The sequence below is a fragment of the Rhipicephalus sanguineus genome, chromosome 6 (genome assembly GCF_013339695.2).
Source record: "Rhipicephalus sanguineus isolate Rsan-2018 chromosome 6, BIME_Rsan_1.4, whole genome shotgun sequence".
Classification (NCBI taxonomy): domain Eukaryota; kingdom Metazoa; phylum Arthropoda; class Arachnida; order Ixodida; family Ixodidae; genus Rhipicephalus; species Rhipicephalus sanguineus.
Genome location: NC_051181.1, coordinates 124,129,025 through 124,141,744, shown reverse-complemented (window position 1 = coordinate 124,141,744; position 12,720 = coordinate 124,129,025). Strand labels below are relative to the sequence as shown.

General features: G+C 50.7%; 1 protein-coding gene across 3 annotated transcripts in view; it reads right to left on the bottom strand.

The window, feature by feature from the left end:
• Window positions 1-1,394: 1,394 nt before the first annotated feature.
• Window positions 1,395-12,720, bottom strand: part of LOC119396334 (PR domain zinc finger protein 1) — a 182,541-nt gene continuing 171,215 nt past the window's right edge. For 2 of the 3 annotated variants that reach the window (XM_037663511.2, XM_037663509.2), the window contains exons 4-6: window positions 11,407-11,583; window positions 5,999-6,371; window positions 1,395-5,228 (exon numbers count right to left, since the gene is read on the bottom strand). In XM_037663511.2, the coding sequence (XP_037519439.1) occupies window positions 3,184-5,228; window positions 5,999-6,371; window positions 11,407-11,574 (2,586 nt within the window). In that variant the 5' untranslated portion in view covers window positions 11,575-11,583 and the 3' untranslated portion in view covers window positions 1,395-3,183. Of the gene's footprint in view, window positions 5,229-5,998; window positions 6,372-11,406; window positions 11,584-12,386; window positions 12,516-12,720 lie in introns of those variants that run through there. The other variant, XM_037663508.2, reaches the window with a different exon arrangement.

The following is a 12,720-nucleotide window of genomic DNA, read 5'->3' as shown; positions in this document are numbered from 1 at the left end:
GTGTATAGAGAGACTCGTGTCAGGAAATGACGTCATAAACCATGTCGTGGCACGAAGCTACAAAGGAAACCAGAATACAGTGCTGGAACATAAAGGTTTTTTTTTTTTTTTTTGAGTACCCTCATTCTACGTCATGGTGGACGAAAAACTTTCCTCTGCTGGGCAATTTTCGTTTCTTATGACGACACGATGTTTCAGGGTGGTAATGGAGGATTGTTATCGGAGGAGATCGCAACTGTATCAAGAACATATAGATGCGCAAGATATTGCCGCTGACAACGTTTGCAGAAAGATACACTCACGTCACCCTTAAAGCTCTACAGGATCGACAAGTCACTAACGCAAGCGGCGAAAGCAAGAGAACATCGCTCGGTATTACCTTATCTGAAATTCTTCACGTGCCCTAAGAAGCACGCCGTAAAATGAAATGCATTTCTCTAATGGCTTCATAGTCGTGTAACCAATTAGGTTTGTCGTACACCTAATTAATGATGGCTTAGACATTTTCTTCTTTCTTTGTTTTAACGAGGTTTCGCTCTACTGTGGACTCTAAGTTTAGACGTATGGTGCTTCTAAAAATTTCATTTGATGGATTCAATGTGCCTACTATCTCACTGAAACAATGGTGTTTTGGGAGGCGTCGAAGTGGAAGGTTTAGAATAAGTTTGAAAATATAGGGGAGTGAGGTTCTTCAACGCGCATCAATATTTAAGTACATGAACCTTTTTTTTTTCGCCGCCACATAAATGCGGCAGCAGAAGGCTGTAATCGAACCGGCAACCTCAAGTACAGCAGCGCAAGGCCGATTATACACTACTGTTCATCTTTCCAATTTGTCCGTGCCTTTCGTGTAACTATCACAAACTGTGAGAATTTAATGCTTTAGCGTCTGTTTTCTTGCTTTTTCTCTTTTTCTCCGTTAGCTAGAGATCGCGACTGTCATAATTTATCGGCTAATCTTCGGCAATTCGAAGTCCTGTTCTCTTTAAATGGCGAAAGTATGGAGGTGCGGTCAAACTGGGCGGCAAAACTAAACGCGACAAACGCGCGCCATCTCCCGACTCTGCCACGAATCACCGCAGTCTGAACGGGACTTCTGCGATTTGCTCCGGCGGTGCGCCGTTGGCGATGTCGGAGCTGATCCCGGAGGCCACGGTCAGATACTGCAAACGTGGTTACCGACAGTGAAACCATCTTACTTCAGAGAGAACACGTGGTATCAAATCGCTGATATCGTTGATACGATCACGTGAATTAGAGACGCGCGGGGTTCGGATGTTACCACGACAACGCTAGACGTGTTTTTTTTTTGTTTTTTTAAATTGCGAGATGACTTGCCACGCGAGGTTTTCGCCGCTAGAAGTGACAACAACCTTTATAATGGGCCCACGGTTTTGCGGACAGACAAAGGACGTCAGTGTACCTCGTGTAGATACCACAGATTTCAACAGCATCGCTTCTTTCGGTGGGAATACTTTAATAAAGAAAATGGGGCGGGATCGGAATGGGATTGCGCATGCGCCAACTGACCGGCAGTCGGCGATTCCCCAGACTTCCTGTGCGTGGGGGTACATCGACATAAAACAGGGAGATAGAGAGAAAAAAAGGAGAAACGACAGGATTGGAAAATCCCAAGAGGAAATATATGTTGCGACCACCACCCACAAGATCTTATCCTATTGTCTGCTGCGTTATCCAGCTCCATCGTGACTTCGCTGATCTGCTGCTACTTCTGCTATTGGCTCTTCTAGAATCGCCTCGAGAGGGCGCTTTTTGATTGGAACCAGGTAGTCGCATTGTGCGATGACGTTCCGCACTAGACGCGTCGCGAAAAGCAGCGCCACCGTTACAAGCCCGTGTGTATGGCGATTCGTGGATGATGTCGATGTTGCACGAAGCTTTTGTGAGAGCACTGGGGTCGTCATGAAGGGGGATATGCGTGGAGGAAGGAAAAGCGAATATATAAGAATCGTAGTGCTAGGAGGGAGCATCACGTGACAATTTCCAAGGCTCTAACTGTAGAGGAGGATATGGGAACGATGTCCCTTTCGCGTGATCAGGTAAGTGGTATCCTCTAGTCACCTCACCGATGTTGGAGAGAGCGTTGATAGTGTGGCCGCTAAAGGCTACCACGAACCCAACAGTGCCTTGAACCACAGTTTCGTACTAATGCTAGAGGGAAATCTGACGTCAATGTCTACTTGCACCGTCAGTGTACATGTTCGGCCAGCTTGGGCGATGCTGGGCATTATAAAGCTTTGCATTAGGTTCGCATTTTTGGTCTAGAAATAATTTCGGATTCTCATGAGAACATTCTCGGAGGTTGAAGGACAATGATTAGTCTCCTACTTAGTCTCTTATAACATGATACCTATGCGCAGGTGCCGATGATTCCAGTGATCTGGTGTAAAGATATGATGGCTCGATGATACTTCACTTAGCTGATTCGGATGAACGGGGAAAGACGTGATAAGACGATTCGTGATTCTGCAGTTATGAAATGTTCCCACGTTCTAAATAAACAAGCGGAACCTGCTACCCAAGAAAGAACAAACGCCAGTGTGCTCAAGTAGACGAATACAACTTAAATTACGAAAAAAAACGCCCATGGTTCCACTGTGTTCTGATGTGTAACGTCAGACTTCCCTCTAATGACATCCACGAGCGGTCCTGTAATGATGCGATAGGATCCGATTTCCAAGGTTCAGCTCGCCGACAAGGTTGAAAGCTGGGCGAGTTAGTGACGTGACCTATGCGGCATGATGTTCACCTCACCGGTTGGTCGCCCAAGATGGCAGGCAAAGAGTATAGGGTATGGCGTGACAGGAGTGTATAGAGGGAAGTTGGCTTTGCCGAGTCTAGCTGCCCTGACGTCATGCTCCCTCCTAAGTCGCTTCCTTTCCTCCACGAAAAACAAGACGCACCGCCGCTCCTGGAATGTGTATGGAAAGAGGGCCCGGCTGGCCCGCAGCCCCCCGCGTCTCCAGCCGCGCGAAACAATAAATACGGTCTCTATCAGAGACTGGTGAGAGAGCGAGAGAGAGAGATACCGCGCGCGCCCGACGTCGCGTTGCGCGATTGTGTGAGAACGGCCACCCGGGCCCATGACTTGAGTTTTGCTTTGTACAGAGTTCGCGCACAAAACGATCTGCGCGATGAGGCGCACACGGCACGCGCAAACAGTCACTCTTTGTCTCTGTCGGGCGTCGGGTGGCACTTCTTGGAGAGGTCGTCGTCGGGCGACGCCGGGCCGCTGCTGATCACCGACGTCTTGGCGCCGTCGGAGCGGTGAAAGGATGACGGGTAGTCGCTCTCCTTGCTCGAAGGTCGCGGCGGCGGGTGGTGTAACGCGGGGGGGTACTCGTCACCGGGGCTGGCCGGGCCGAGCCCGTGGTGGGAGAGGCCCGCGGGGTGCCTCTCCATCGCCCCAGGCGGCGGAGGGGACAGCTCCATGGGGCCGTAGTCGTAGCCGTTGGGACCCTTGTCGAGCTCCATGTCCAGGACCATGTTTGGCTGACACGACGTGGTTTTCCAGTGGGTCCTCAGACCCGAGGCGCTGATGTACTTCTTCTTGCATGTCTGGCACGTGTACGGCCTCTCGTTGGTGTGCAACCTCTTGTGCAACTTGAGGTGCACGAACTGGGTGAACTTGGCTGGACAGAGGTCACAGGCGTACGGTTTCTGGCCCGAGTGGAGCCGCAGGTGCGTCTTGAGGTTGCTGGTGCTGCTGAAGCGCTTCTTGCAGACGTCGCACTGGTGCGGTTTTTCGCCCGTGTGCACAAGATGGTGCTTCTGCAGGTGGGCCAATTGCGTGAACGTCTTGCCGCACACGGAGCACGTGAACGGTCGCTCTCCGGAGTGCGTGCGCAGGTGCACCTTGAGGTTGGACAGCTGGCCGAACGTCTTGTAGCATATGTTGCACTCGTAGTGCATCTTGCCGTCCTTCTTCTTGAGCGGGTACGGCAACGACCGGTAACCCCGAGGGTTGGAGCCCGGTGAGTAGGGCCTATTGCTGCCGGGGGAGCTGCCGCCGGATGGCGGGAGTTTGCCGGTCTCCGCGGACATCGGCAGCATCGCATGGTGAGGGCCGTGGTGCCCGCCGAACTCGGGCAACTTCGGGTAGGGTGGCATAGCCGCCGACGGTGATGCGAGTGACGAGTGCACAGTCTCGGGAACGGAGTACGCGTACATGTTGAAGTGCGCCGGCGAGAACATGGGGGCGATGCCGTTCATATAGAGGTAGTTCGCCGGCGCCGAACCCGGCACGCCGTAGCCAGGGCTCATGGCAGACGACACGGCGGGCTGCTGGTGCGCTTTGTCCGTGGAGTCGGGACTGTGCATCTCGGGGCTGCCACCGTTACTGTTGCTGTTGCCCGGGTGGTAGCGGATGCTCTTCTTGTGCGGGAACACGAGCGGTGGCGGTGGGCCCGGCGGGTGGCCTCCCTCGCCCGAGGTGTCCGGAGCTGCCGGCGGCGACACTTCGCTGGACACGATGACCCGCACGGGCTCCTTGAGCGACTCGCGGCGCAACGCGGGCGCTTCCGGACCAGCGGCGGCGGCTCGCTCCTGGTACCGCTGCAGAAGCAAGTTCTCGAGAATGCCAGGAGCCGGAGGACCCTTGGGACTTTGCGGCGAGATCCTCTGGCCCATGCCCTCGTAGGTAGAGAAGGCCGAGCTCGCGCTACGCTCCAGCACGTCCTCAGTGAACCGGGGTGCGCTGGCGTACTTGGGACTGGCTGGCTCGTGCAGCGCGCCCAGCCGCTTCTCGTCGTCGTGCCGTCGCTCCGGCGAGCTCGAGCTGTTGGGCCTCGGATTCTCGTCACTGGTGGTGACCACCGCGGCCGCGGGAGGGCTGCTGGGCCCGCCGCTGCGGTAGTGGTACGCCTTGGGCATCTTGATCTTGACCTTCCGGAACTCGTTCTGCGGCGACTTGTCGGGCTGCTGCTGCTCGGCAGCGACGACGGCGACCGACTCGCACTTGTCGTCTCGCTTCTCCGCCTTGTCGCTGCCGCCGGCGGGCGGCTGCTTGCGCTTGGCCTTGACGCTAAAGTCGAGCACATAGTTGTCGCTGTCGCTGTCACTGCTGTCCTCAGGAGGCGTGAGGCCGTCCTCAGGACCGCCATTGCTGTGGTAGCCCTCGTCGCTGCGAGTGCTGCCCTCGGGCGGCGTCAGCTGGTGCGGCCGGGAGTAGTAGGCGTCATCCTTGTCCGCTGGCTGCAGTTGCTCCCCTGCGCAAGCAACAAGGGAGAACGTGCTTAATCAAGGCTTCAAGTTTTGAGTTGCTCCCTTAACGAATAGTCGCGCAGTTGCTGCAACTTCAGCGACCAGCTCAAATCATATCATACTTTCTACACGAGAGCTAAACTTGTGAATTGCGGCGGTATGATTGATTGCCAGTATGACCAGAATATAAGTAACTTCTTACGTGCGCAGCTTCTTCACTAACCATACATACTGATGATATGGTAATTCATATTTCAACCACATTTATTGGAATAAACCGCTCAGTGACCATTATAAATCAAAGGATTACACGCAGTCAGTCGTTACACGTGAGCGTATCAATAAACGCCCTACAGACGTTTCTCCAGGAATGAAGCAGTTCCTGGTCTTGTTCGAAGTACCAGAACAGGTAGAATATGGTTTGTCCTTTTGGCAAGCAATTCTATAATGGCATAATGGCTTTAGCACTGACCAGGGTGACGCCATTTACGATGGCATGAACCCTCGCCAATCCACATATTTAGCTTCGTTGAGTAGGTTCGTTATACGATCAACAGCTGGTAAAGGCTGCAAGAGCCATATTAAGGAAAACAGCACGAATATGGCGGACAGAGTGAAGGAACGACATAACAGCACTTCTTGGTGACGTTCCTTAACCCCGTGCGCGGCCATTTCGTTGCTGTTTGCGAACGAGACATGTTGAAACGAGCCCACGTATACAGGAGGACTTCGTTTACAGGAGCAACACGAAGGCAGGGAGAGAGCGGACACTCACGTATCCTCTGGAGCATGAGCTCTCCGGTGATGGGGTAGCTGAGTCGTTCCGCAAACTCCCGGCAGTACCAGACCAGGAGTTCCTGGTTAGGATAGATGGGCTTGATGGTGTAGAAGTAGATGTCCTGCTTGACCTGACAGGCGACCAGATTCTGGTTCTCGCTCGAGTAGGCCGGGTTCACGTAACGCATCCAGTTGGCCTTGCTGACGTCGAAGCCGTCCACGTAGTGGAACGAATCGGGCCCGTCGTACACTCGCCAGAAGTACTTGCGGTTCGCGTTGGCCGGAACCTCATCCTTGCGGTACACATCGCCCATCAAGGGGCCGAACCGTGTGCCCCGCGGGATGTAGTCCGTGCTCCAGACGCCCAGAACCTGCGCGCACAATATAAGCGCTCGTTAAATTCATGCAGCCCTACGCGGGATATTTTTCAAAGCACTCTACATTGCGCTACTAGGCTTCTAGCACGTGTGTAACACGTGCCCACGTTCAGCCATAAGAAATGCACGCTTAGCATATACAGAACATTGGAATAATAACTAGCACTCACTGTACTATTGCAACAGAAACTCAGTATTGCCCCCCTCTTTGCCTTCGTCCACGTTGGGAAGTATGGCGGAAAGAATCTTGGTTGTCTGCGCATGACCTCCTACTTTCCAATAACCATACTTTAATTCTGCAGCCTGCATTCGCCGCGGTGAAGAGAAAACTATAAGTGATATTCCGTGCTGGGACGCGCAGTTATCGTCCACTAAACGATCACTCATGCTCAACAAGTAACATTCCTGTACTTATTGGACTTGAACACAAGAAACGGTTACTTTGCTTCTTGAAATTATTCGCCTATACAGTACTGACTTTTTTTTTCACTCTTCTAAGCCCTTATTTTCTAACTCCACTCCCAGTTAAAACATCACTTAACTGCCTTAATTGAAGAAGCGCTTGCTTCGTCTGCGTGAGGCTATGGTTCCGCAGTAGTTCATGGTCTTCTGGGTTATCCTTAGTCGTTGTACGCGTTGATAAGGCCACTGCCGGCCACCGTAAAGTGTTAGTTATAGAACCCGGATCTACGTATCCGGCGTGGGGCAATGTGTGAAGCTTACTAGACTTTAAACGTTTGATCCAACTAGGACAACTGACAGAGAAGCAGGAGCGCCAAAGCATGGGCAGTGAAGGAGGGGCGGGAAAGGGCCAGCTCATCGTACTGTAATGTTTTGCTTATCAAGTTTACTGGGCGGCCGCCACCGGCGACGGGATAACAGGCTTGATTAGAGCGACTTTCGCGCACGCAAGCAATGCTGCAGCGTTTACGGTTACGAAAGAACCAGCCGGTCGATAGAGCCCGTAAAAATAACAATAGGGGCCACTCATGATTTGACGAGGCTTTAACTGTTACTGCTTATTTTTTGTGGCCGATGTGGGCGTTGATTGGAACCACTTTTCTTTCCCACGGAAAACACGAGCACGTCAAAGCAGACAGCGAGCACTGAAAGGCCCGTACTTCGTGTGCTTGTGTAAGAGCGCATTTGGAGTACCGCTAAAAAAAAACAATAGCGTGTTCTTCCGAAAGAGCGCTGACGATACAGCTCTCCTGTTTGGTCTGCATTGATGAAAGTGAATTACAAAGGAAAGCATCATATAGGCATCAGTGAACGTTATCGTAGACCAGAGTGAAAACATGGTAACAAATGATGAACTTGTAAACTTCTTTCATTGACAGAAAAGAGAGAGAGAGGCTAGAACATTTTGAAGAGAATGAGCTCCTGGATACATTCTATTCATTTTCTCCAACCAAGTATGATGATGTGCTACAATGATTATGTCTGACCAAACAACTACCGCTGTTACTCGCATACTACCATCAATGGCCAGTGATCATTATCCACTCTCATAACAGACATGAAGTCTCCATTCAATCTTACTTCTATGACTGAGTTGCCTATACCAACCCAGAACTTAAACTGCACTGGGGACGAGACACCAGAGTCACCTTCTATACTAGGTTACAACCTAATAAAATAAGCTCTACCTAATGAACCGCAGCGGCTACAACCTAAGAAAATAAGCTCTGGCCAATGAACCGCAGCGTGCCTCCCCTTCACCTGTGAAAGACGGTCGTACTAACATGTTTCGACTGAAACGGCAGGTACATTTTCTCGGTAAGTGTAAATACTACGCTCATTAAGAGTTAAAGGTTCGTAGTTACTACCTAAAACGTTACGTTTAGTTGAGCAGCGATGTCAGAACACCGGACTAGATTACTAGGATATTCAGTTTTTCCACCCGAAACCAGCGACACAGACGTGTGTCTGTATGGTCAACGTCAAATATCAGAAGCTCACGAGACAGGCTTGACGTCACGAAAATGAGTAATTGCGATTGGGCGGAGCACTTATGCTAATCCTCTGTGGGAGGGACAGCGATGCCAGTAGGCGGAGCTGACATTTTTTTCTTAGGTTATAACCGAGCATTAAGTTTCATAACAAACACCAGAGGAAATCTGGCGCTAGTGCCTATGGGAGCATGGCGCTTCAGCCAGCATTGGAATGATGAGTAGTATGTGGATTTGCCTAAACTTCCGTTCCTTAGGCTTCGTGTGGTTCCGCGTGGCCTGCAGACGCCTTGTCGGCAAGACTTAAGTTCAGCAGTCCCTCTTCAGCACCTTGACCCTTTTCGGCTAATCAGCTGAAATCAGCTCAAGATGGTTCACAATGACTCATTGTTTTATCACGAAACAAAAGCCAAACACAACAATATACAAAGCCACAAGTTCGTTGCAAGGCGCAAGCTCGTACTCTAGGCAAATCCATGTACTACCGATCATTCCCCTGGCGGCTGAACGATCACAGCGCCACAGTTCCCTCTAGTAAATATTGTGGCAAATTTTATACGCAACCGAGTATAGTCTGGTGCCTCGTCTCCAGCGCAGTTTTATGTTCTCAAAATAATGTCTTACCAAATGTATCCCTCAAGCACACGCTCCTCGAGTTCTGTTCTCACCCACTTGCTTACTTGCACGTGCGCTATTCTCCGATGGGGCATTTCCCACTATACAATCCTTCCAAGTCCTTCACTCATTCTGCGATGTGACTTGACCGACATTCGCCGCCTGTTTAGCGCGATGTGTGCCATTGCGCCGTTAAGACGACAAGCTCGAACACGATGCTGGCGTGCGATGTCGTAACCGGATGGAGAAGCCGAGCGGCGGCAGTGACGATGGCCGAAATCGTACTGGGGTTCACGGTCGCCGGCGCGCTTTGTTGATGTAACACTGCGTCGTTCACGGCGGTGCCCTTGAAAGGCGATAAGAGGTGTCACTGACTTTTTAGCGCTGGCCCCTAGCGCGCGGCGGTTATCGCGGAACTGTGTCACTCCAAACACTATCAGCGAGCGCCGCCGCCCCGGCCCTGTATAGCCGCGGCATGCCCCACACCCGCGACTCCCCGGTTGGCATGTGCTTGCTTCATTATTTTTTTATTATTCCTTTGTTTCTTGCCTTCACCGCGTGTCGTTTCTTTCCTGCGCGCCGGATTAAAGCGCGCAGTTGACCACACCCTAAGGCAGCTGCCATCTATCGAGCCTCTCTTTATCGTTAGAGCTGAAAGTTGGGCCAGTTGGTTTTGATTTGAATACATATTCAAGGCAGAAAGTTAGGTGGACAGATGATAATAATAACTGTTGGGGTTTAACGTCCCAAAACCACGATATGATTATCAGCAAGTAAGAGAGAGAGGTTTATTATGAGAGAAAATCTGAGAGGTCGGCCTGAATCAATTTTCTGACCTGCTACTCAACGTTAGGAAAGGGAAGAGGGTGGGAAAGAGAGAAGCTGTCGATCATGAGGATGAAAGTGGTGATGAAACGAAACCTTGAATGTCCAAAAACTATTCACAGTCTTTCGTCGAGTTCTGTACCGCGCAAAAACTTGTTCAGAGCTTTGAAAATATTGCGCTGATGACGACGTGTAGGTCCCAAAGGAACTTTTTCCGTTACTTGTTGCTTGACAGAATTCAACAAAAAGGCGTCCATCGGTTTTCGTTGTATGGCATATCGCGGGCAGAAGCACAAGAGGTATTCAGTAGCTTCTGGAGTGCTACATACCTCGCAATTTGGACTGTCTGCAAGGCCGATAAGGTGCAGGTAGCGACGAGTGAACGCCACACCTATGCCGTATTGGGGGGCTCCGGAAAGTTCGACCACCTGGGTTTCTTTAAGGTGCCCCTAAATCTAAGCACAGGGACCTCAAGCGTTTCCGCCTCCGTCGAAAATGCGGCCACCGCGGTCGGGATTCGATCCCGCGACCTCCGGGTCAGCAGTCGACCATAACCACTATACCACCGTGACGGGTGATCACACCTAAGGAGCTGCCATCTATCGAGCCTTTCTTTATCGTTGGAGCTGAAAGTTGGGCTAATTGATTGTGACTTGAATACATATTCAAGGCAGAAAGTTAGGTGGGTAGATGAGATTAAGAAGTTTGCGGAGATAACGTGGCAGCAGAAAGCACAGGACTAGGTTGATTGGCGGAACATGGGAGAGGCATTTGCCCTGCAGTGGGCGTAGTCAGGCTGATGATGATAATGATTACCTGTGAAAATAAAGTAGGGATCGCTAGACTTGCGATCGTCCTTTATGCATCTTTCTTCCTCCCCATTTTATTTTCGCTGGCAATATGTAATCAACTCTCTTCATCTCTCCTTTTCGCTAAACGGATGCACCCACTGCGTCAATACGAAATCAGACACGTAGGACAAAATCATTCGGCCTTCTCTCCAGTCTTGTCAGTTTCAGCCTCACAATACCGTTATCTACGCCTCATATAGGTCATAGTTCCGGCTAAAAAATTCTGACGTCATTTTGCTAAACTCAGCGCAGGATCGACAAAATTGCGGGCGTTAAACATAAAACTCGTTTTACTATTCGTATTGGCTTCACCATATATCACTTGACAGCCACTGTTGGGTTTTCGTGCAACAAATTCTCGCTCTTCTACACTGAATGTGAAACTTCCTGCGGGGCAGTTACTTCTTAATACCAGTTTCTCTTATCACGTGGATGTCATTAGTTCTGGTTAGCTTGCTACCTAACTTGTTCCTGCACGGCACCAGTCTCTCAAAAGGCGTCTGAACTGTCGACCACGAATAGTCTTATACAAAACTAAGCCACTGTGTCTTTGCAAGAGGGCGAAATCCATACACTGGACCCGCCTGTACAAGTGTACTTATACAAGTACATAAGCAAGAACCGGGTCCACGATAGGTTTAAGACACTTTTGTCGTATTCTCCGCATATAACCGTGCCCTTCATCATTATTGGTCCGTACCAACGTTGCACACCAATACGCATATCTACATGCACAGCCAGCGTATGCCAAAAGCCAGTACACGGGAAAGGGAGTTAGCCACTCACGTCACTGAGCGTCTGGGAGGGCTTGAGCAGCAGGTTGCGAGGCAGGGAGGCCTCCGCCCTGTTGGACAGGCCTTCCTCGCATGTCTGGTCCCGCACTTGGTACACGGCCAGCTGCTCGAAGTCCGACTCGCGCAGGCTGCTGAGGTCCAGCGATCCATCTTCCATCATACGAAACACCTGCAAACGACAGAAAAAGGACGTGGACCGTTGAGAACCCTTCAGAGGAAAGATGTGCGCCCTAATTAGGTGTGGTCGAAGTGGGGCAAGATTAGTCAGTGTACGTGAGCGTAACTGAGTGTCCTTTCTTTCTCTCTTTTCTTTTTGGTGCTGAACGAGTATGTCGTGGAACATGTGCCCAGATCTATTGCCAACCCAAAGCTACTGCCACCCAGTCGGAGGCATCAGTGGCTCATTGTAACACGCTTACAGTCCAGCTTCAATAGTGACTCAGTGTCACACGCTTACAGACCATCTTCAATACGTCAGTGGCTCAATGTAACACGCTTACAGTCGAGCTTCAGTACTCCAGTGGCTCAGTGTAACACGCTTACAGCCCAGCTTCAGTTAATCAGTGACTAAGTGTAACACGCTAACAGTGCAGCTTGGGTACACCAGTGGCTCAGTGTAACATGCTGACAGTCCAGCTTCAAGTACGAGCCAAGTGCTTACGATCGTGTAGAGCACTGATCAAAGAGGACATCCCCAGCCACATAAATGGGCATTATAGGAATTTAAAACGTCATCTAAAAGCTCAAAGAGGGAAAACATATGCGTCAAGCAGCCGATGCTAATACTCTAGTTGAATGGTTGAATGAAATCAAGCGTGAACCGAACAAGAGAATCGATATATTAGCTTCAATCGCAAAATGCGAATCGAAACTTTCAAAAATGAAATCGACAACTCTACATCAAACAGCGCTCACGCATGAGTCGATAAATGCAACTACAGTCTAATGCAACGATAATGCAACTAAACCAACCTTTGCCGAGAAACTCCAGCGGTCTACAATTCCATCACCGCAGTCCGCCTGGACCATAACCGCTGCTGGCTTCCGCCAATCGCGTCTTTAACGGTTGCGGCTTGTGCTGTCGACGCTGATCACTATCCTTTTCTGCGCCTACGTGCCGCGAGGGCTGTCATTTTTACAAAGCCCCTTTATCGGCTACGCACCTCGCGCACAGTAGCTCACACACGAAGCGACCCAAGTAAAAGCGACGTCACATCCACACATATAAAAAAAAAGGATTAAAAAGAATGAGGCCGCTAGGGCTACGTCCTATAGCCCTCTGATAAGCAAAGGCAGTTTGAGGCGC